We start from the raw sequence: 26,477 nt of genomic DNA, 5'->3' as shown, positions 1-26,477 counted from the left end.
CTACCTTTGGGTAGCCCTTAACCTAGTTGCGAAGCACATTGACAATCTTGGATCCCTCGAATAAAGTTAATTTGCTCAGAATTGGTGTGCATCAGATCGCGGGTTTTGTCAAACTAGAGTATTAACGGTAGGGGGATTTGTATTAAATGTTTGATACATGGTTGCTAATTTATAGCAGTGCCGGTACCAGAAATACCAACGGACTAATTCCTATTTTTACCTTTACTTAAGCCGAAAATCAAACTTCAGAAAAAATGCATAAAGAATACTTTAAAAAATAAGCAATATTTGATATTTTGAGCTTCACTTTATTGACAAGCAAGTTAATGAAACAAGAATATCAGCAGTCTCGTTCAAATTCATCATTTCGTAAGTTCTATGGTCGATTTCATGACATTGTCTATAAATACAATTTATCATTGAACCAAATACTGAGAGACATTTTTCATACGAATTGTTAGTTCATTATTTATACACTGAATTGACGACGGTTTTTCCGTTATTTCCTAATCATAACAAAGAGCACACGGCGGGTGTGACCGGTAAGCAGTGGATGCTCAATCCTCCATGACACCTGATCCCACCTCTGATGTTTAAGAGGTCCGTGTTTGCCCTGCTCCTGTTTTGTATTGTTTTATGGACTTCGATATTGATTACTGTTCATTATCTCCATATCCTTCTTGGATGAAAGCAAAACAAAACCCTTAATTCTAATAAGAAAATGAGACTTAAAACTGATAAACATTTATGGAACATAATTACCGCATTTAAATATGATAATAGACTTTCTGTTTTCCCCAAGTCATCTTGCGTCATGAAGTAGATGAAAATTAAATGAACACCAACAACCATTTCTGTTTAAATAATAAAAAATCAATTCATAGTTGATATGTAAAACTTAGTTTGGAACATCAAAAAATGTTAACCTTTTTTGTTTAACATTAAATATCTGTGTTTGCACATTTCAATGAAAATTGGACATTGGTTTTTCAAGTTTTGTAATGGATTTTAGTATAATATTTTGAAAGGATAAGCAAAGAAAAATTAGAAGTACATGTAGTTATTTGAAGGTGTTCCCACGGATAATATATAGTATTCTTGCTAAGACAATAATTTCGTTGTACATATTTAATGTATGCAACCATGCACTAGAATGTTAAGTTTTCATACTCTAGAATTCATTATAAATAAGACGTGTTTTTGAAACACTATGCGGCTTGCGGCAACATAGTTCGCAAAAAACTATTTTTAGCATAAAGGTCACAGTCAATGTCACACTCATTGACCTTGGTGCTTTTTAAAGAACATTAGTGGAATTTGCACACCAAATATGCTGTCTTTATCTTCTTTTGTTCAAAAGGTATCGTGAGGTACAAAAAATATTCTTAGAATACATGCCACAGTCGCGGTCACAAGGTCATTGAAATTGGTTTCATTTGAAAGAACTTAATTAGTTGAGTACGAATATCAAAGGAATCTCTATCTCTCAAGCTTCAAAAGTTATGGTGAAAGATCAAAAGAAAAAGTTGTTTGAAGCAACTTAATTAGTGCAGTAAGCATATCACATCTTAAGTCTCTCTCTCTCTCTCATGGTTCAATATAATGGCGAAGGTTTAATTTTGTGGACAAAATCTATTTTTAGCATACAGGTCACAGTCAAGATCTCAAATTTATTGAACTTGATGTCATATGAAAGAGCGTTATTGGAGTACGCATACTAAATATTAAGTCTCTATCTCCCATGGTTCAGAAAATATAGAAAAGGTTTAAAAAATATTCTTCATATAGGTCACATAAAGTCATGGTCAGAAGGTCAATGACCTTGGTGTCATTTCAAAGATCTTACTCAGTAGTTAGGAGAGTAAGCATATCAACCATAAGTCTCTAATTTACATGGTTCAAAAGTCATAGCGACGGTTAAAGGTCGTGGACCAAAAGTTATTTTTAGCATAAAAGTCACAATCAAGGTCATGAGGGTATTGAACTTGGTTTGTGTGAAAGAGCTTAATTAGTGGAGTATGCATACCAAAAATTAAGTCTCTGTCTTTCAAAGTTCGAAAGTTATGGAGACGGTTAAAGTTTGCAGACGAAAGAAAAACTATTTTTAGCATAAAAGGCACAATTAAGGTCACAAGGCCATAGACCTTGATGTGGTTTGAAAGAACATATTTAGTGGTTTAGGCACACCAAATATAAAGTCTCTATCTTTCATGGTTCAAAGATTACGGTGAAAGTTAAAGTTTGTTGACAAACAGACAGACAGACAGGCAGGACAAAAACAATATACACCACGGATCTAAAGATCCAGGCGCATAATTATACATTCAAGTACATGTAGTAATTTTAACACAAAGACCTCATATTGTGCATCATTAAAATAAATATTTCAGGATACTTGCATAATGCGTCTTAATATAAATAAGTACCGGTATTTTAAATTATGGTATACATTTTTGTGATATTAAGGAAATATAATTTGTAAAGCCTTTTTAAATACAGCATGACCAGTCAAATTAGCCCAGGGGGAGAGGGCTTGCTTTAATTGGATACCCTGGTTTGATTTTTGTTTGACTCGCAATGTCAAACTGAAGTCGTAAACTTTGTAGTGACCGTTTCATAGCAAATTGCACGACATAAGAAAAGGAAAAGGACTTTTGTAAGAGTTTATATAAGCATAAGTCTCGTTTCACAGAAGGTGTTTGCAAGATAAAGAGCCACCACTTTTTAATAAACCCGAGAGTTGAGTATCGGTCTAATATGAAGCCCTTTACTTTATTTTTGGCGACGTCTTATATGAGTGAAAAATTCTTGCAAGGAAGTAAAACATCAATCAGATAATCAAACAAGTTTACTTTAAGTAAATTTACCCGTTGTTAACTCCGAGAAGCAAGTTCCTTCAGCAGTTTCTGAACTTAAAAGAGATTCGTTCTCCTTACTCAAATCACCTCCAACTAAAACAGTGAATTCCGTCATTGGATCAACTGCAAAACCTTCTATCAAGTCTGCCCCTTCTAAACTCAAGTCCACAAGCCATTTGTGGTATGCATACCGAGGCAAACAGACACGTTTATCCAAGACTTGAAAAGAAGAGAAATATTTAGTATGATCTGAAAAGAAAACAAATGACATACTTTCCAAAAGAAAAAAATGAAAATAATAATAAAAAAAAAAACTAGAGCCGAGCTCGTTGCAAAGCATCGAGTAGATCTTCCGTCCTTTTTGATGTGAAGTAACTTTCATTTAAAAAAAAAAGAGTAATGAAGTCCAAAAGTGGTTTAATCCTCCAAATCTATGTTAATTATTACTAAATTAAGCCATTTTCGGCTACTTCCGGTTTTACAGGAAGTGACGTCCATGGACGGAAAATTAATATTTAATCTTCTAGTGACATATAGTATCCAGAAACCTGTAAAGAACAGCAAAAATATGCAATTTTTGACTACTTCCGGTTTGACCGGAAGTTACGTCACCAGACGTATTTTGACGACCCCTTAGATAGAGCTTGACATTTTGAACAACTTTGCTTCTTTGACGTATTACAAATTCTCAATACTTTTTGAGATATAAAGGAAAAACTTTCGGCCCCTCTACGCCCTTAATTTTTGAGGCGAGCCCTTTTTTCGAGATATCGTTTGAATGATCTTGGAATTCTACACATCTTTTGTTCTATATATTTTCTCAAAATATTTTCAGGTAAAAAGATATCGAAGAAAGGTGTGAGAAATTTTGAAATTTATGATATGTCTATTTTCGGGCCATAGCGAGCGCCGACGAGCGTCACTTCCGGTAAATTTGATATACCTGATGCACCTCTCCAGACATAGCTCTACTTAGCCTCAAAGTTTGAAGTTTCTACCTAGAGCCGTTTTTAGGGAAAATTGTGGACAAAATGACCCTTAAAAATCAAAAAATCAACGATATCTCTAGACCGGAAGTGACGTCATCAAAACGGAACAAAACGCATAAGGTTCAAGTGATGTTCCATACGTCCTGAAAGTTTCAGAATACTTTGTTGAGCCTTTTTCGAGAAATCGCGTGCAAAAAATCGGTAAGAAAAAAACAATAATAACTAGATGAGATCTCGTTGCGAGCAACGAGTAGGTCTTCCGTTGAATTTCTCGATTAGATGAGATGTGATTTTGACTGCGATGTTAGTTAAAAGAGATTGACATTAAGTTTTTCTTCATTAAATTTAAAGTTTCTGATTTTTATCATGATATTCTGAGCATCCTTTGTTCAATATGTCTAAAAAATGCTCCCCCTTTTCGAGACGTAAAGCATAAAAAATATAGCATTTTGGTCCCTTGCAACCCTAATTACGTTAGTTATGACCAAGAATTTATAATATATTGTTGCAAATCATTAAGATGAATACTTTTGCCTCAGTAAAATGTAATAAAACATTGATCATTAGGGAGTTATAGATAACAGACTTTTGGCCCCTCTTAGTCCCTAATTTGAGGGGTCAGCCCCTTTTTCTTGGTATTAAATAAAAGGTCTTGTGATTTTGAAGATATTTTGTTCAGTATTTATTCAGAGATTTTTATTCGTTGTGGAGATATGCTGAATAGAAATATTTAGGGGCCACCCCTACAAGTCCTTAACGGGGCCGTTTTATAAAAATTCAAAGTATGCATATTGTTTAGAACATTATTTTGACCATCTTTTGTTCAATATTGTTGATTAAAATATTCCCCCTTTTTGAGATATAAAGCGTCAAATATTTGACATTCTGGCCCCTTTTGACCCATAATTGCGTAACATATGATCAAAATCTTATCACATATTGTTGCAAATTGTTAAGATGAAGACTCTTGCTTCAGTAATGTATAACAAAATATTGATCATTAGAGAGTTATAGAAAAAAGACTTTTGGCCCCTCTGAGTCCCTAATTTGAGGGGCCAGCCACATTTTTTGGTATCAAATGAAAGGTCTTGTGATTTTAAAGATATTTTGTTCAGCACTTATTCAGAGATTTCTATTTGTTATGGAGATATGCTAAATGGAAATATTTAGGGGCCACCCTTCCAAGTCCTTTATGGGGTCGTTTTACAAAAATTTGAAGTATGCATATTATTTAGAACATCATTCTGACTATCTTTTGCTCAATATTGCTTATTAAAATATTCCCCCTTTTTGAGATATAAAGCGTCAAAGATTTGACATTCTGGCCCCTTTTGACCCATAATTGCGTAACATATGATCAAAATCTTATCACATATTGTTGCAAATTGTTAAGATGAAGACTCTTGCTTCAGTAATGTATAACAAAATATTGATCATTAGAGAGTTATAGATAAAAGACTTTATGCCCTTTTGAGCCCCTAATTTAAGGGGTCAGCCCCATTTTTTTGACATCAAATGAAAGGTCCTGTAATTTTGCACATTTTTTCTTCAATATGCTATAACAAATTATTAACAGGTATGAAGATATGAAACAAAATGTGCCAAATTTTGTGAGATATTTTTGAGACATTTTTTCGGGCCCTACCGAGCTACGGCGCCTTTTGAGCTAGAAATATTTGGAGACCCAATTACAATTCACTAAACCTTCTTTTACTTTCACTGAAAATCTTGAGTCAATATCTTAAGTCGTTCCTGGACAAGCCGACCCTCTGAAAATCAGAAAATCGACCATATCTCACAACCGGAAGTGAAATCATCAAAAAGCAAAAAAACCTATCAATTTCAATTGAATATCTTCAAGATCTGAAAGTTTGGTATAAATCGGACGAGCCACTTCTGAGAAATCGCTTGCACAAAATCAGTCGGAAGAAAAATAATAATAATAATAATAATAATAGGGAAAAAGAAACCGAACGAAAACAATAAAGTCTTCTGTTGGAAACGGAAGACCTTAATAAAAGTGAAAAAGAAACCGAAGAAAAACAATAAAGTCTTCCGCTGAAGACGGAAGACCTTAATTAAATTTTCATCTTTAATCTTAATAGGAAATATTTCAGTAAAAAAGTAAAAGAGTCCCTTTAAATAGTAAAATAACACCATGCAAACAGTTATGTTAACTGTATCTCTTTTCTCTACGAAAATCATTCCACATCATTTATCACCCTGTACATGTATAAGATGAAATACATAACAATTCCAGTATTCCGGCTCAAAAGTCCATTTAACAATACAGAGAAGAGCAAATACGGACTTCTAAAACATCAGAGGTGGGATCAGGTGCCATGGAGGAGTGAGCATCCCCTGCCGACGGGTCACACCCGCCATGTGTCCTTGTCATGATCAGGAAGTAACGAAATCAGTCGAGGTTTGCCGAAAGAAAGTTTACTGAGGAGTAGGAGGCCGAGCCAAAAAAGTGGTAGGGCTAATGCCAGTAAAAATGTAAAGTAAAAATACAAAATCAAGAAATTCAAAAGAATAATACGGCATGATAGGGGTAGATCAATTTATTATTTAATGTTTTGGTAAAGACGGTAAACTTAAAAAGAAAACTCTACTTGTATTCTTGTTTCATCTACTCGTTTGTCAATAATTTACTTCGTTTTAGACACTGTACATAAGCAGCTCATGCTCTTGCGTATCGAATCATCTGAGAGATATAAACACCGTTAACAGGTGCATACGATATCGTGAACTGTCTACAGACACAGAAATCCTGCCTCAGTGGTATCAATTTAACTGTCAATATGAAGTGTGGTAAAGCACTATCATCGTCTTCATGTTAACTGTGGTAGGATGAAGGTATATTTAAGCATTGAATTAATAATTTTGGATGACATCAGTCCTATAATACACCTGACTGTGTGTTATAGGACCAACGACAGCAATATTCATTGCTCATATTTACATTATCTAATTTCCACTCTTGATGATTTTTTTTTAATTTCGCTATTCTTCAAAGAATTTACTGGCCTTCAAAACAGTTGTTCTTAATAGACATAATAGCATTTTGTTACGTTGCAAATGTCGTTTACTGATTTTGATTTGAAAATCAAAATAAGTACAAAGTCGTGTACTTATTTTGACTTTCAAATCAAAATCAGTAAACGACACAAAATTAAATAACGCAAACGAATATTGTGAGGAATACAAAAGTCAAATTAATTTTAAAAGCACATTTGTTAATTTAACAGGTTAATAGTTTTTAGCTCACCTGAGCCAAAGGCTCAAGTGAACTTTTCTGATCACATTTTGTCAGTCGTCTATCCTTTTGTAAACTTTTCACATTTTCCATTTTTTCTCACAATCCACTGGGCCAGTTTTAACCAAACTTGGTATTAAGCCGCCTTGGGGGAAGGGGAGTTTAATTTAAAAAAAAATAAATAAAAGACCAAGTTACCTTAGTAGGGGAGATAATCAGGAAAAGAGAAGAATATGGTGGGGTCACTGAAAATCTTCTTCTCAAGAACCACTGGGTCAGAAAAGCTGAAACTTATGTGGTATCATCCTGATGTTGGGTAGATTCTAAATTGTAAAAATCAGAACCCCTGTGGATAGGGCGGGGCTACAGTAGGGAATCAAAGTTTTACATCAAAGCTAATAGGAAAAAAATGGGGTAATTTAGATTCTAAATTCTTCAAATCACGAATCATGCCCCACGGGGGTAGGGGGGTCGCAATAAGTTATGCAATGTATTACAAGGTAAAGAACAACATAGTCAAAGTTACCCAGGTGAGCGACATGGGCGTCTTAATTGATCATTAAATTGCGTTAAAACATTGTTCATATCGGTGTTTCTAGAGTATTTAAAATTACACATAGTTCCCACTGTGCATTCTAACGCGCAGTGACAAGGTTTCAAGTGTTTTTTAAAGATTTGAATGTCGCAGATATTTAATTTATTTCTTAAAGGAAATTATATGGAATATAAAAATTGCTGCATAAGTAACTAAGGGAAGTTGATGATTGAAAAGTTAATGTCATCACATTATCATAAAGCTCGGTTGTTAGATTTCCATTAACCTATTTTTGAAGTACAATATCAAAATATGAAACAGATGTGTCAGATTCTGTGGTATTTTTTTTATCTCAAGCTCACAGGATATCTGTATACAGTATCGTAGATATGGAATTAACCACTGTTAATTGACAATACATCGTCGATATATTTGCATACATATTTCAGCTTGTCTGTAAATATATGCCGTTACCAAAGCTTTTATCCTCATGATGTTGTTTGAACAATATTGAAGGGGATATGTATATTGTGTTGATTATAATATATTTTCATTTATGTAGTCGTAATTTTTGTGTATCAGCCAATTGCGTAATCTGGATATTTTAATCGAGAATTTTTAAACATTCCGTGTTTTACAAGTATCCACACCATGCCAGCATAGCATAAAACAGACTCTTGTAAAATCAATGCATATCGCGATTTTGTTTCAAGTGAATGTAAAACATTGCTGCATAGAAACCTTGATTGTGTTAATGATATTGATACTTTTTGCTCTGATCTCAACTGTCTGTTACACAATGCTGCATCCCAGTTTATCCCTGTGTCTAATTATAAACCATACTTAAAGCCAGAATGGACCCCAAAAGTTAAAGAACTCCATGACGACCGCGTGGTATGGGCCACGAATCCTATAGGAACTACAAGCGCGCCAAAAGGTACTTTCGTAAAGAGCTTCAATCTGCGGCCGACGACTTCCTAACCAAGGAATATAAGGACATTGACGAAGCCTCAGAGTGTGATGTGCGTTTATTTTGGAAGCTCATCAAACGTCAAAGACCTCGTAGCTCTCGAACATATCCTGAAATAGGACTTGATTATGTCATACTCAAACCCAGAGGATATATCCAACGTTAACTGTTTCGCACATCACTTTGAACGTATATACAATCCACAGGATAACGGAACCTTTAACTCTGACTTTTTCCAACATATTAAAAATTCTCACACCAATCTGAAAACAACTACCAAAGTTCTGACCAACAAATCCTTGCCAGGCGGAGATGTCAGCGAGTTAAAACACAGAAAAGCTCCTGGGTTAGAAAAAATTCAGAACGAACATATTATCTACGGAGGCTTAGAACTTAAACTGTGAATAAAGCATCTTTTTAACTCAATCATAAAAACTGGTCAAATTCTAGACTCCTGGAAAAAAGACATTATTGTCCCTATACACAACGGAAGCAACAAACCACGGAAATCCCCGGGCAGTTATAGACCAATAGCCTTACTTCCGTGCCTTCTTAAGATTTTTGAAAAACTGCTATTAGGCAGGATAAAATCTCATGTTCTATCTGCGAATGAATTTCCAAACACACAACAACAGGGATTCCAGCAGAAGCTCGGCTGTCTCACTGCATCTTTCAACCTCCAAGAAACTATCTATCATAATATAGAACTTGGTAGTCCGGTATACGTTGTTATCTTGGATACCCAGAAAGCATTTGACACAGTGTGGCGACATGGTCTTATGTACAAGCTGCACCGCCTGGGAGCATCTGGTCGGCTTTGGACTTTTATAGACGACTGCCATTCGAATACTGCCTGTTCTGTTGTGGTAAACAACGCATATTCGAACTGTTTTCCCGTATCTCAAGGAGTTCGTCAAGGAGGGGTACTCTCCTCATTTCTTTATTTTGGTCTTCATAAATGATCTACTTCTAGAAATTCAAGATAATTGTCCCAATATGGGTATCTACAACATCACAAGTTCTAATCCTGCACTTGCAGATGACATTTCCTGTCTAGGATAATATCCTGCAGCAATCCAAAACATTCTTTCCACAGCATATGGCTATTCTAAAAATTGAAGATTCAAGTTCAACTCGGACAAGTCTAGTGTTCTTCGATTTTCCAAAACATCTATCAACTATGACGAGTCCCCAGTATGGTTTCTTGTTCCAGACCCTGTCTATTTATCTTACACGTATAACCATTTAGGAATTCGTCTTCCATCCAAACTCATCCATACCGAGATAATTGAAAATGCATGCAGGAAAGGACGACAGGCTTACTTTGCCCCTCAAATACAAGAACATCTTAACCCAGTCACCATATCACGGCTTTACACCAGAATTGTACTCCCTTCGACCTTGTACGGATGTGAACTTTGGTCCAACTTACTTCAGAGGTATCTGCAAACCCTTAGCACTTTTCAACACTTCATATGCAAGTATATGATGTTTACCAAAAGACACCAGATCTGATATCTGTGAATCCTTACTAGGACTTCTTCCGATTTCGTCTCAAATTGACAAAAGAAAACTGCAATTCTTCGGCCGTTTGGGTGAACTGGATAGCAAAACTCTAACTAAACAGATTTTTCTCCGCTGGCTTTTTTCTTACTTACAGTCTCCCGAACTTAAACATTATGGCTTTATCAATGACGTCATGGCTCCTTTGTTTAAGTATGACCTCCATCAGTACCTCCTTATATACTTACAAGATGGTTACTTCCCCCAATATACCTGTGGAAAAGATATGTTAAAGCAGCTGTCACCAACGTACATTTGGAATCAAGACGTCAACAGATGTACTCAGATCCGTACTTTCTTCTCTTCAATACAATAACCGCAGGGAAATCTCCGCAAACTATCTGGGAAATTCCAAGTAACATCCACGAAATAGAAATTTATAAATTTATTGTGAAGCTATGGACTCTTTCAGACTCTCCTCCAGAACCTTGTCCCCTCTGCGAAGGAAACTTCAGGAACATTTTCGAACATCTCTACAACCTGCTTGGGCACAACCGCCATCCGCGAAGCGTGGTGGGACACAATGATTGAAGACTTTGATATCATATTAAATGCCGAACTTTCCGGTTTCAGTCCACATGACCTATACCTTTTTCTGCTAGGTGCTAGATTATTCTCAAACATCTTATCTCATTTTGATAGGCCCAAATTACATATGTTGAATTTTCGTTTCCTTAGGGATACTGCAGCATGGTTTAACAGACAGTTGCGTAGGAGAACAGAGTGACCTGTCTATATTCACTGTTAGCAACCTAGTTCTTTTTCTACCTTGTATATCGCTATAGTCAGCAACCTTGTTCTTTCTTAATGTAATATAATGTACACATTTATCTTTTTTTTCTCTCCTAATTGATATGTATTTATTTTTTTATTTTCCTTTTGTAATGTTTATATGATTTGAAATGTTCATATTCATGCAATCTCCTACGGGGGGAAATAAAGACAGAATGAAAGAATGTGTATCAGCCAATTGCGTAATCTGGATATTTTAATCGGAAATTTTTAAACATTCCGTGTTTCACTATGAACTTACAGTATCCATACTGCCTTTTCCCTCCATGCCGATAACCAGCAGACGGTATAGAAATTCAGAGCTAAAAATCTCAAAATACCCTCCCATCCAACATGATACAATTACTTTGTTTAAGTTGTTCAAGGTTTCTTCCGTTTAAGTTTTGTACTCTCAGATATCATAAACTGTCAACAGACACAGGAAACCTTAGACGTATATCTTGTCAGCATGCTATTATTTTTACCGTCAACATGAATTGTGGTAAAGGTATATCGTTACCTTCAAGTTGGTTGTGGAAATATTGTGTTGATTGTTGTTACGTTGATGTTGATTTGATAATATTTTCATATTTAACAAGTTAAAGGGCTGTATATTAAAATATTATCCTAATGTGTTGGTAGCATGAATGTGGTGAACCCAACCCAGCATGCTACTTGCCGTTTCGGACGATATATAAAATGTTGATTTAGGGAGTCAGCCCTAATGTCTGGCTGCCCAAGAGTTGATATTGATATACATTTATCTAAACACTGTGGCCAATTTCTGCCATACAATAAACATTAAACGTATTTTAAATAATGTTACAAATACAGGCATAGAGCCTGTGTTGTGTATTAAGTGGGGTCTAGGTGAGATACGTAATTACTGTCTTTATAATTAACAACTAAATGTTGAATTGAAGGCCACAGCAAGTGTTCCATCTTTTCACGTATTAGAATTTGGACACATTCTGCTTCATATTATTACAAAAATAGGCATACTAATAACGGGCACAATTGGCACCGATGGGAATTCCAATAGATTGTTTGAAGACTTGGTCCACAAAAACCAAACAGACTTTGTCTTCTAGAAATTCAAGAATCTAATGCCTGACACTGTTTTACAGTATACAAACTAGAAACTGCATGCATGGTCAATACTACAGTGGCTACCAAATAGATTTATTGTTTTGGATCAAATTATCCAAACATATTACCTTTTTGAAAATCATTATTAGAATGTATCTATAAGCATTTGATTCTTATTTTTAATGAAAATAGTTTTATCTTGCTCGTGCCTACAAATTATTATACCGCACTAAGGCATTAGACAATTCAATGCTTACATGTATATGTTTCAAATTACTCAATCAAAGAAAACAAAGAAGATGGGGGAGCAAGGCGGACAGAATGGCTATAGCGTCAGATATCAAGAAATTTTATTCAGTATGTGAATTTAGTATTTTAATTAACTTCTCATTATTGAAATTTATGAAATTATTACAAAAATACCTTTTCTGCGAGAAAAAAAATCTCGTAAAAAATTTCTTTTATAAAAATATTAGATGGAATTCCTGGGATTCGAACCCTAGCAATAAAAGTCCGACGAATGAGACTACCGCGCTACAAAAATGTAACCACTATGCTAAATGGCTCATGATGACTTTGGACGTTTAAATCATGTTTGTGATATGATCCTTGACTTAATGGACTTCGAGTATTTCTCGGAAAGATGCGAATGTTTTGGCATAAAAGTGTACTTTTTAGGTATAGTGGATCTTCGCTCCATGTTCTTGTAAACAAAAAATTGAATATTTTATTGCAAACTTTTAGGATTATCTTTCAAAAAATGGAGCGAAGACCCAGTCATATTGAAAAAAATTGTTTAAGTATGAGAAATGATCGTTTTTGTTCTTTTTAGTGTGTGTATGCTTTTTTATTGTCAAATATTTTCAGTCTTTATGAGATTTTGGTAAATTGTAGAGATTTTACATTAAGTATACTTTAATATTACATCAAATATCAAAAAAAAAAAAAAAAAAATTTAAATAAAATTGAGATTTAATTTCTCACTTCTTATCTGTCTCACCACAGGCACTTTGCCCGCCTTATCCATCCATCTTCTTTAAATAAAAAGAATACTTATCATTTTATTCATTATTGAGAAATCGCTACTTTTTGTCGGGGTTTACTTTTCGATATTTTCGAGGTGTGAAGAGACCCAGAAATTCATGTACACCATGAAAAATAAAATGACATATATATGACTACTCAAACATTCTTCATTCACAAAATCAAATCCCCACGAACCCGTAGATTTTCCTCAAACCACGAAAATTTCACCCAACGAAAATTGTAATTTTACAGTAGTAAAAAGTCTACCTTAGCATTGAAAACTTTTAAAGTATATTTATATAGTATATCAATTCTTAGTTTTTGAAATATGTCCGACGGTGAGTTCGAAACTATTAGAGCAAGCGCAGTTTCAATATTGCAATAATTTTTCCACAATAATATACACATCTAATTGTCGTGCTGCATTCTGTTTATGGCGTGGCAGTTTTCAGTAAATTCCTTTAGCCTGTGTTTTCTAAATCCCTTAAATTTCATTCTATAAAAATAAAACGATGTACATGAAGAATTAAAAATATTACATTTATCTCTCTTTACAGCTGCCCATGCAATGTGATTGAGATTCCGACAGATTTTCGTAACTAATTTGGAAATACCTCAGAGGTTTAACTAGTCAAAAAGTTATGTCAGAACCTTTCATATTTAAAACTATTTACAATTCAATTTAGAAATATATTTAAAAAAAAAAAACAATGCGCAGTATACACAATTCAATTAAAAATTGTCACATAATCAGAATGAATCTTGAGAAATGGGGGGGGGGGCATATATTTTTGTTTGAAAGATATTTAGAAGAAATTTCTTGAAATCTACACATTTATTAAATTTGATAGCTTGACCAAGCTCTACATATTTTTGATTCCAAGTAACTTTTAATTTTCCATGGCTGAGTGTTTTAGAAGAAGATGTCATCATCATTATTATTTTTTACACTACTGGCTTTTAAAACCCCTGTCCGTATGAAAATCCACTGTCTTTCTCTGTATCCTACAGCATTTTCACAGTAATCTACGGTATATCTACAGTATGCTACGGTATGCTAGCTCTGTATATACAGTAAATCTCTGTATGCCACTGTATGTATCCCCAGCATGCCACAGTTACATACAGTAGGCCCCGATACGCCTACAGTATGCCACTGTATGACTACTGTTTCCTACAGACAACTACGGTAAACCACAGTATATGCCCCAGTACGCCCCTGTATATGTTCATTGAAGCAAAGAGAAGAAGTTTACACACTCCCAGAGCACTGTACGTTTACCTAAGATGTGGGATTATCAATTTAGTACACAGAGTTACCTACCTAAGAAATTTTTGAACATTAATTTAAACACATAGTAGTATTTTTTTTAATTTGTTAAGAGACTTATTGTGTTCTTTTATAACTCTGAAATAACTATTAAAAATTAATAAATCGTTGCTTCAAAAAATATTTATCTATCAATTTTTAAAATTAATTATTAAATTATTCTTTGAATTGATTTATTAGTTAATTAATTTATTTATTTATTTTGCAAACACCTATTTAATCCTAAAATACTTGGAGCGACTTTGTAACTTTTGAAAAAAAAAGAAAAACACGGCCGGGGTAATGCTGCATTTTGGAAAATTGTAGTTTTTAAAATTGATATAGTTTCTTTGAAAAAAAATAAATATAATTAATTAACGGCATGAAATTAATCATTTTAAAAACAAATCAATCTACTTCTTGACAAATGCAGAGCTGCATAATAGACACGGCACAAAGTAAATAAGGTGAAGTGGTAAGTGAAAATTAAATAAAATAAATGACTTTAAAAATACAAAATTAATAAATGAAATAATTATTTATCTTATTTATTTATTCATTCTGTTTATCAGTTTATTTACAAATACATAAATAAACAAAATAAATAAAAATAATTTATTTATTTTTGTAATTGAAAAGACAACAAAGTGATTAAATATACACCCCCCAATTGATTTTTTGGGTCAAGTACAAAATAAGACGAAAATAGTCCCATCCACATAATCTGCAGTAAATCGGTTTTGTTATTATAATATATAAATATTCATGTATAATTATATCAGTTATATTCTTAGATAAATATAAACATGTGCAATACAATAAATGCAAATCACTTTTGAATAAATTTTTACAAGCACTTTAATTCTTTATAATAAAAACCAAGAATACATCTAAAATAACAACACAAACATATTGTTTTACAATTTGACAGGTCGACAGGCTGACAGGTCGACAGGCTGATATGCTGACGTTCAACAGGTCGACAGGTAGACGGCTTTTTTATAATTCAATGTATATTTATTTGTTTTACAATTTGACAGGTCGACAGGCCGACAGGTTGACAGGTCGACAGGCTGACAGGTTGACAGGTCGACAGGTAGACAGCTTTTTTTTAAAAATAATTTATTGTATATTTATTTAGTTAAATCACAACAAGTACCATCTTAGGAGAGGGGTTCACTCATATCATAAGATACATGTACATTGTATGCCTAGAAGTGTAATTTTTATTCTCTTTTCATATGCGCAATGTCTGATTACAGTTAGATGTATACCCAACAAGTACCATCTTAGGAGAGGGGTTCACTCATATCATAAGATACATGTACATTGTATGCCTAGAAGTGTAATTTTTATTCTCTTTTCATATGCGCAATGTCTGATTACAGTTAGATGTATACATCTCTATTTGACAATCCAAACCTATGACGACATGTTGACAGGTCAACAGAATTACATATTTAAATAAACATGTCTATCCGTCGAGCTGTCAACCTGTCTACCTGTCTACCTGTCAACCTGTCGACCTGTCAACCTGTCGACCAGTCTACCTGTCGACCTGTCAACCCGTCGACCTGTCTACCTGTCGACCTGTCTACCTGTCAACCTGTCGACCCGTAGACCTGTCTGCCTGTCTACCTGTCAACCTGTCGACTCGTCGACCTGTCGACATGTCGACCCGTAGACCTGTCAACCTGTCAACCTGTCGACCTGTCGATCTGTCATCCTGTCGACCTGTCGACCTGTTAAGCAGACATAGTATAATTTTCATGAACAGATGATCTCTTAAATTAATTTCGTACATTTATTATCCATTTGATATATAATGCAATAAATTGGTTGCATTGGTAACTAATTCACCAACAATGGCCCTAAATATTCATTAATATATATATTTAATTCATATGCAAAATATGCTAATTTATCTTGTTTTGTACATTTATAAATATAAATGAATATGCAAAAATATATATTCTTACGAGAAAAAAAGGAACTATTTTCGTCTTATAATGTACTTGAGCCGATTTTTTTAGTTTTATTTTTATATTAAAATTATTTCTCCTAAAATATGCTACAAAGTATTTTTTAAGCATATTAAAACAAATTTCAATTATTTTACGTCCATGATGGATATCAAAATAATCGTCAGATTACGCACAATTTTAATTTTTCAATTGCAATTTCATATTTTTACTTTGTTTTGATTGAAAAAAAAATCGGTTTTCAAAATTCTAACACGATTAGGAAAGAACTTCAAAGCCATTGATTGTTTACAACTGACATGGGGTACACAGTAATGACACCTATTATCTTTTTCACTGACCACTATACCTTGTTTATTTCGTGGCAGAGATCAACCGTGTCCACTTTGCGGCTGTTTGAAATAACATTTTCTCTTTGTGAGAAAACCGTTTTTGTCAAACAAAACAAAACAAAATAAAAGTATCAAAAAGCTATTGACGGGTTAAGATTGTGCATAATGAGACGATTATTTTGATATCCAACACGGAAGTAAAATAATTAAAAGTAGTATAAATATGCTTCAAAAAGACTTTGAGAGACATTTTAGCGGAAACTTGTTTACATTAAATAAGCCAAATAAATCTAACTTTCGGGATTATAATTAATTAATTTGGTTGTATCGCTAATTTTAAAAATAAATAGATAAATATATTGTTTTTTTTTTTTTTTTTTACAATGTTAAAATACGTGCTTTAAATCAGTTTTATTTATTTATTCACTAACCATTTAAAAATCAATTATTGAATTGATTTTAAAAACTAAAAATTTTTAAAATGCAGCATTACTCTTGTTGTGTAGGTGTGTGTGTGTGTAATTTTTTCTTCAAAAGGAACAAAAAAGCCATTCCAATTATTTTATGAATTAAACAGGTGTTAGAAAAATAAATAAATGGTAAATAAATTAATTAATTAATTAATCACCATAAAAATGTCAAACTCTTTAATTATATTTTTTACATTGCCAATACAACAAAAAAATCAATTATTTATATCCCCGAAAATGAGATTTCTTAGGGTTTTTTGTACAAATATTTTATCCATACAATGTTACAAAGTATTTTTTAAGCATATTAAATCAAATTTCAGTTATTTTACGTCCATGATGGATATCAAAATAATCGTCACATTATACACAATTCTAATTTGTCAATTGCAATTTCATATTTTTATTTTGTTTTGATTGAAAAAAAAAATCGGTTTTCAAAACCCTAACACGATTATGAAAGAACTTCAAAGCCATTGATTGTTTACAAGTGACTCTGGGTACACATTAATGACACCTATTGTTTTTTTTTCACTGATCACTATACCTTGTTTACTTTGTGACAGAGAGCGACCGTGTCCACTCTGCAGCTGCTTGAAATAACATTTTCTCTTTGTATGAGAACCGATTTTTGTCATACAAAACAAAATAAAAGTTTCAAAAAGGTATTGACGGGTTAAGATTGTGCATAATGAGACGATTATTTTGATTACCAACACGGAAGTAAAATAATTAAAAGTAGTTTAAATATGCTTCAAAAAGACTTTGAAACACATTTTAGCGTAAAATTATTTCCATAAAATTAGCCAAATAAATCCAACTTTCGGGTATACAATTAATAATTTTGTTTGTATATTCAATTTAAAAATAAAAAAAATTATGCAATGATTGATTACATGCAATTAATTAGATTAATTTTTTTTTAAAGAACATCAATAAGTTAAAAAAAAAAAAACAAGAATAACCCCGGCTGTGTTTTTTTTTCACAAAAGTTACAAAGTCATTCCAAGTATTTTATGGATTAAATAAGTGTTCGCAAAATAAATAAATAAATTAATTAACTGATAAATCAAACCAAAGAACACATTAAATAATTAATATTAAAAATTGATAGATAAATATTCTTTGAAGCAATGATTTATTTATTTTTCATAGTTATTTCAGAGTTATAAAAGAACACAATAAGTTTCCTAACAAATTAAAAAAATGCTACTATGTGTTTAAAATAATGTTCAAAAATTTCTTAGGTAAGTAACTCTGTGTACTAAATTGATAATCCCACATCTTAGGTAAACGTACAGTGCTCTGGGAGTGTCTAAACTTCTTCTTTTTGCTTCAGTGAACATATACAGGGGCGTACTGGTGCATATACTGTGGTTTACCGTAGTTGTCTGTAGGAAACAGTAGCCATACAGTGTCATACTGTAGGCGTATCGGGGCATACTGTATGTAACTGTGGCATGCTGGGGATACATACAGTGGCATACAGAGATTTACTGTATATACAGAGCTAGCATACCGTAGCATACTGTAGATATACCGTAGATTACTGTGAAAATGCTGTAGAATACAGAGAAAGACAGTGGATTTTCATACGGACAGGGGTTTTAAAACCAGTAGTGTTATTTTCATCATACATATCAATGAACATATATTTTCTTTCAATTTATTCGGTTGCCTTAATATTCTTTTTCGCTTCAACAGCAACATTTGAAATGCAATCATCTCTGGACCTTTTTGCAATTTTCTGGTCCTAACAATCATAGTTCCTGTATTTTACAGACTATGTAACGCGTATTTCGTTTTAAACTTCAATGTTATTACCCTGTTACCTCGAAACCCTTTGGCTGTAGCTGAGTGTTTTTTGAGATCACTGTATGGCGAGTCATCCTGCAATAAAAGTATATTAAAGTATTTCATTTACTGAATGCGGCATAAGAAGTAAAATTCATAGATCTTTCTGATATGACGTTCCAAATGCAGGCCTTGTGTTACGGTTGGAGTTGGCACGATAAAGAACCCTGAAGTGCCAAATATCGATATTGAAGCCCTTTACCGGTGACGTCTCTATATCAGTACAAGAGGCCCATGGGCCACATCGCTCACCTGAGCACTGTGGCTAGGAAAAAGTAAAATTCACAAGATGAAACACACCCTTTGAGTCCGGCTTAATGGTGGCTTATAGGTCCTTAATGGTGGTTTAATGGTTGTCTTTAAGTCACCATTAAGCACCTTTAAGTTACATTTACACCACCATTAAGTTACCATTAAGCCAACTCAAAGTCCTTATGGGTGCTTAAATGTACCTTAATGGTAGCTTAATGGTGGCTTACAGGTCCTTAATGGTAACTTTTAGACCACCATTAAGTCACCATTAAGCCACCATTAAGCTAGACTTACAGGTGCTTAATGTCCAAACTCCATTAAGCTACCATTAAGCTACCATTAAGCCACCATTAAGCCACCATTAAGTCACATTACACAGTCGATAATATTGTTTATATGGGTGAAAAATTATTTTTATAGTGATTTGTTATCATTATTATAAATGTAGAGTTCGCTTGTATATTGATTTGGTAAAAATAATGAAAAAGAACGAAATTCAAAATCCAAAAAAAAAAATCGCCGTAGTGGGGGTGCGAACCCATGACCTTAGGTTTTAATGGCGAACGCCTTATCCATTACGCTATCGCCGCTCCTTTTCAAAAAGGGAAAATATTAAATATTTAACCATTATTTTTTTCAAAATTTGTTTGGACTTGTAAAGGTTTTTACTAGAATTTTGTTGAACATTTCCAAACGTCTTGAATTGATTTCTTAATCAAAATATAAACAATTTTATTTGTGGATCTTAACCCATTAATATATATATTTCTACACTGAGTTCGGATTTTAATTTGATGTAATGTGATTGAGTTCTTCGCTCTGTTATAGTGTTATTCAAAAATTTTCAAAATGTAAGCTTTAAATCATGATTGAAGATAAATTAATTATAAATAAAACACAAAAGTCTATCATCGAAAAAGAAAGAGGAAAAAACAGATTCTACTATTTTTTTTTAATATACTACGGATATAAACGGTTTCTGTGTCAACAATTTAGTGACAATCCTCGCGTAAGAGTTACCTGGTTAAGGGGGATGTACAAGCCAATTGGATCTAGTCTGGTGTGAAATAAGAAATGCCAAGAATGCGCTTAATACTCGTCTAAACTAGCCCAAAGTTACTCAAAGTGTTAATGCACTAGTTACCTACTGTTAGAGACCAAAATTAGTAAATAATTAAGTTTATTTTGTTTTAATTAGGAGGAAATTAATCATTGTAGAACTGCGCAGCTACAGCATTCACGAGATAAAAAATGCATTGAAAATGGTGTTAGTGTGATTCATTGATAATATGGCTACAACCATTTGTTTCGCTTTTTTCTTGTCATTATCTAGAATTCTTGAAAATTTGATTTTTCATATGTGTGTCTTCCTGAGGCCATGTGTTTATTTCGTCCGCCATTCCTCTGTCACACAGAGTTCGAATAACATTGATTTTAGAATAAATGCGACCATAAAAACACCAAGACAAGAAATTACTAAGTAATAATCATTAGGTAATATTACTTACTACTTTTATTTGTTGCATCGCTTCGTCTGATTAATGAAAAAACGCGATTTTAACCCCACTCCAGCAAATCGGGAAAAACTGTTCTGCTCACAGCTCGAGTTTCCTAGTAAATATTAATACACTGAGCACGTGTTTGACATATGCATATATCTGCTGTGGATAGATGCGTTTATTACTATGATTATATTTAATTTTTCGTGGAACAAGTCTTGATAATTTGTTGGTTTCTTTAAAACTCAAGAAAAAAGCTAAAAAATGCCCTAAACATATGTGTTTACGTCGGCCTTTTTTCTGTGGCGATAGAAGTTATTTTGAAATGGGGCACTGCAAGGAGGATGCTAAGCATTTAATTTGAAAATGTTAAACAATATGCGGTGCATGAAAAACAAATTGCAATTACATGTCTTACAATCGAAAAGTTGGTACATATGTCTATTTTGTTTAGCAGTTAGATAGAAAAAATAGGCAGTTAAAGGATTTCCTTCAGGCACCTCACATAAATAGCTTGATTGTTTGCAATGACCAACACATCGTATGGAGTAATGTTTGGACATAAAAACGCATCATGTCTCATTATGTTGACTACGTTGTAAGCTCTCGATCATTGAACATACGAAGCTTGATAAGATATATAGAGTTGTTTTTTTTTTAAATTTAGAAGCAATCACAATGTTCGCAAACAAAGGTCCATTGCATATGCTATGTCTATCATCGCAAAAAAATGAGAGACTACCCCCCCCTTCCGAAAATCCTATGTTCTTTTTTCAAAATAGTGCCAAAGATTAAAAAAATTGCATTACTAAGTATGTGATGGAACATGTACCAGCCTTATAAGACCATTTGTTGTAAAAATAATTGGTTGCCCTCTCTCCCGATCTACTGCCTAAAAATAGCCAGACTCAATTTTATTTTACATCCAATTACAGGATATTTTTTTCTTCCGTCAACAAATATGTTTGAATTTTAAGGAAATTTGTTTTCTCACCATAAATACGGACCTAATAATTTTCCCTGAGTTGGGAGGTCCACCAAACGTCATTTTAAAGATGGTATAAAATATTTAATTTTGTTGATTTTTTTCTTTACTCTGTAAAATTGTAATTTTGACAAAATGGGCAAATAGAAAAAAAAATATTCATTAAATCTCCTAACCCACTCTGAATGATTTTATTCCTTCTCAAATGTTGCTCCGCTGTAATGAAAATTGTAAATGTTTATTTGACAGAGTATATACGTGGGGGGGGGGGGGTGATCAAAAGTAAACGATATCTTAAGTATTTGGTAGTTATATTATTTTTGAAATATTCAAGTATTTTTCAAAGTGTAAATTGGAGATCTTTGATAGCGTATTGCTTAATTAAAAACAAACCCCTTTTCAAATTTGCTTTCACCGGGCAACATAACAAGTATCATATTCAACCATCTGCCTTCCTTCACTAAAACGGTCTATCCAATCATTGATTGAATTATTAGGAAGTCATTTGTCTTAACAAACTATGAACAAATTCTTTTACGTTACTTCAAAGGCAGTTTTAAGATATACCATAATTATTTTAGTCGTTTGTTGAATGAGTTCCACTGAGACAACCATTTTTCGTCACAAGTACCATTTTCACATTGTGAGCAAATCTTTATTCGGCATATGCTATTTATAGAACTTGAGTGTGCACCAAATTTGTTTCTAATCTAAATTGTGGTTTTGTAGATAAAGAGATAATTCGAGAACTTTTTGATCACCTCTCGTACTAGTAGATACTAACACAAGGTTTTTCATATCGATTTTAGGTGTTTAATTTCTTTGTGTTTCATTGGTGATAATTAAACTTTTGATAGATATTATAAGTTATCTGTGGAAAACTTACAAACTCTTAATTTTAAACTTTGATGGTGCTCATTTTTCCTTACCTGGAATCAAAAAGTTCATTTCAATACGTTCACTATTTAACAACTGTTCGATAATAATACTAAATAAATTACTTCAAGCCACACTATAACACAATTCCTCTTTGAAAAGTGTTCATATTATTTGAAATATTTTGCAACTGTAATTCTCTTCTACAATTAAAGATTGTTATGTCCCTCCATATTAAGAAGAGGTCTGGAAAACAAAATTCTGTGCTAAAAATAGACCACGTGCTGCTATCAATGAACTACTTTCAGGGTTCTTTACACTCTTTTTGAAGACATCGATACCTTGTTTTGAACTTAAAATTATCATTTAAAAGTGCAAAATTTAGACATTTTCTCAACAAATGGTTGTAGAGAGAACATTAATGCACACTTTGCGTATTTTTTTGGATTTTTTAAGACTCTGCTGAATTCTGTAGCTGCGCAGTTCTTAGGAGCATATCAAAAGCATTTTTCTGCAAAAGTATATATTATATATGCACAACATGCATTCAGTTATGCATATTTATTGTATCTTTATCATAAGGATTTAGAATTTGATCAAAATATAATGTACTTTAGCCATTTGAAGAAATGTTTACATTTTGTTCTCACTGCACTAAATATGGCCGTACATCCCCCTTAATTATGTTTACAAAAACTTTTTTTAGAATATCAGATTCAGTTCATCTCTTTTTGTATCATAATGGGTATCAAAATATTTGACTTTTTACGATGAATTATAATTTTTAATTTGTTATATGCTTGCGTTAAATTTATTTTTTTAAAAATAATTGATCATTAAAATCTGTCAGTGTACGTTGTGTGTGTATAGTTTCCTGTTAGTTAACCGGGGACGGGGGACACCTAATTAAGGTCTATTGTCTGACCAGTCGGTTTACTGTACACGGATTATCTGTTAATCCTACCCCGTTTCTCAATGTGTATACATCTGGTCGGATGTCATGTTTAATCTAATCGGCCGTTCCTCTGAAAATCGATTTTGAAATAACAATCATTGAAGACCTACTAGATTTTGACAGATACTTACCGCTGCATTATTAAAAAAATAATAAATTAAAGTAGGATTATTCATGATGTAAAAGTCATTAAAAATTTTTCATGGTAAAAGTCAATCTTTGAAAACTTAACATTTGTATACCAGGCGCCCCCCCCCCCCCCCCCCCCCCCCCCCAAAAAAAAAAGGACAAAGATTTTTTTTCATGAGATTATATAGTTATATTCCTGGGAATTCTGTAGCAGAATGTTTCTTTTAACATATGAAATAAAATGACCATTTTGTTTTTAAAAGGTAATATATATTTTGTGCTCATGAATATAGATAATTCTAAAAACAAATTGATTTTTGGTATTGTAAATTAAAGATATTTCACAAGGACTTGCTCACGGTGTGTAATAATTATTTATTTTTAAAAATCATATACACTAAAAATAAAAACAACGCATGTAATAATGGTTAATTTAAAAAATAAAAATAATATACAGTTCTGATACAGGATATCTTGTTTTATTATCACTGTAAATGATTTTAAGAAAAAAATAGACACCTCGAGCAAGCCCCTGTGGCTAGTAGCTAACTTCGTTCCCAGTGATCAAGTTTATGCATGTTGACAAAAAACTTGTAGAAATTATGATCGAGACAGAATTATGAGATGGAATAGATTTTGCGTAAATGATATTAAAATAAGTAAAAGTTAGTTCAAAGATTCTATATGAGATGCGTAAAAGTTTAATGAGGGTTGATCATTAAGTCACCATTAAGCTAAGCTTAATGGTGGTTTAATGGTAGCTTAATGAAGTTTGGACATTAAGCACCTGTAAGTCTAGCTTAATGGTGGGTTAATGGTGGCTTAAAGGAATTAACTTCTTTAAGCCACCATTAAGTCACCATTAAGCTACCATTAAGCGATTGCTTAGAGGTGGTCTTTCGTCTTGTGATTGGTTTAGTATTGAAAAGTCTAAATCCAAAAGTAGTCCCATGACCAATCATGGCTTTGCTATTCTTTAGAAGAAGATTTTTAAAGAATTTTTATAAATATGTCTATGTAGAACTCTGATCAGCCATTGTGGCCCCGCCCTACCCCCGGGGTCATTCTTTGAACAAACTTGATTCTTCACTACCTGCAGATGCTTCCATATAAATATGATCAATTGTGGATTTGCTATTCTTGAGAAGAAGATTTTTAAGAATTTTCTTATAAATTTCTATGTAAAACATTAGTTGGCCATTGTGGTTCTGCCCTAAACCCGGGGGTCATGATTTGAACAAACTTGAATCTACACTACCTGAGAATGCTTCCCCATAAGTTTCATCTTTCCTGGCACAGTGGTTTTTGAGAAGTTTTTAAACATGCCACCAAATTTTAATTAATTCCCAATTATCTCCCCTTGCATGAGGACCAGGCCTTTCATTTGAACAAACTTGAATTCCCTTTACCCAAGAATACTTTGTGGCAAGTTTGGTTGACATTGGCCCAGCGGTTCTTGAGAAGAGCTAAAAAAAATACGTCGAATCTGACGTTAAACAGTATGCAATCAATTATTTACAGATGGAGCGAATCTGCCCTTAACATCCGTATTAATTATACATATTGTACATTTCTTTTTATTTTTTCCTAGCAGCATGTTTTGAGAAAAAGATCTCATCATTATCATCATTTTTTTTCCATCATCCATATCAATAAACTAATACTTTCTTTCAAGTTATTCAGTTGCCTTATACATTTTCGTTCCTGGTCAAACTGCATCGTTTCAAATGCAATCCTCTGTGAACCTTTTTTACAATTTTCTGGTCCTTACAATCATAGTTCGTGTATTTTAAACGTCAATGTCATTACCTCAAAACCCTTTAGATGTAGCTGGGTGGTTTCTGAGGTCATCGTACGGCACGCCATCCTTCAATCTGAAATAATTTTATTTTTGGTTTTTCTTTTTTAGAATGAAACAAATCTACGAGTACCCATAAGGCTCATTCTAGATTCGAATTTCGAAATATAAGATTCGAAATTTGAGTTTCGATATTCAAGATCTAAATGAAAAGGCGGGTACAACATTTGATTACTCCCCTTTAATTTTTTTTCCTATCAAGAAATCGTTGAATATGTTTATACAGTAGAGGTCATTTAAATAAATTACAATGCAAGAAAAAGTGTTACATACATAAGAACGATATTTTAAGAAATGTTGGATTTTTGGTCTTAAGAGATATGCAAAGATTTATAAAATAAATTCTTAAATTCTATAATAGATTTATATCAAGAATATATTTATTTTGTATCATCTACTTCATTTACACGGTAGATGTCGCAGTAATAAACATAATATAAAAAGAGACTAGAGATTAACAATACAGCTCCCCCGCAATTTTCCAAACATATTTTTGTACAATTGAAATGTTTATCGAAAGGTCGGTTGCCATCCTCCCCCCTCTTTTTTAAAAAAAGAAAAGAAATAGGTACTGCAGGAAGTTCGACCATTCTCTCCCCTCCAAGGTCCGAAGTAGGATTTTGGGTTTGAACATTTTTTCCTTGAATTTGTTTGTCAGGTTTTTTTTCAGGTTTGAAATGTTTTTCTCTGGTCGCCTTCCTTTAAAAAAAAAGGTTGCTACGTCTCTGTAATAATTAGTAATACGGGTTTCTAAGTAGATAAAGTTTATGACATGGTTTTAGAAAGTTGCCAGTAAACAAGGTTGAGAAACCAAGAGACAGCCTCTTAATTACGGATGGGTGAAACAAATTTACTTAATGATTTCTCTTTGTTCAGCCCCATAAAAAATAAAAATAAAAAATCTCTGACCAAAGTG

General features: G+C 33.0%; 1 protein-coding gene across 1 annotated transcript in view; it reads right to left on the bottom strand.

Moving 5' to 3' along the window:
- Positions 1 to 743: 743 nt before the first annotated feature.
- The window catches only part of LOC134241773 (uncharacterized), a gene marked incomplete at its 3' end in the record, with an annotated part of 29,120 nt that continues 3,386 nt past the window's right edge, over positions 744 to 26,477 (bottom strand). Inside the window, exons 2-5 of the mRNA XM_062723794.1 lie at positions 25,513 to 25,570; positions 18,986 to 19,043; positions 2,868 to 3,077; positions 744 to 854 (exon numbers count right to left, since the gene is read on the bottom strand). Coding sequence (XP_062579778.1) covers positions 744 to 854; positions 2,868 to 3,077; positions 18,986 to 19,043; positions 25,513 to 25,569 — 436 coding nt within the window. The remainder of the gene's footprint in view (positions 855 to 2,867; positions 3,078 to 18,985; positions 19,044 to 25,512; positions 25,571 to 26,477) is intronic.

The sequence above is a fragment of the Saccostrea cucullata genome, unplaced genomic scaffold, assembly GCF_032062105.1.
Source record: "Saccostrea cucullata isolate Sc308-1 unplaced genomic scaffold, CSIRO_AGI_Scuc_v1 ctg2784, whole genome shotgun sequence".
In the NCBI taxonomy this organism is placed as follows: domain Eukaryota; kingdom Metazoa; phylum Mollusca; class Bivalvia; order Ostreida; family Ostreidae; genus Saccostrea; species Saccostrea cuccullata.
Note: the sequence above shows the minus strand (reverse complement) of the source record. Positions and strands in the feature narration are given on the sequence as shown.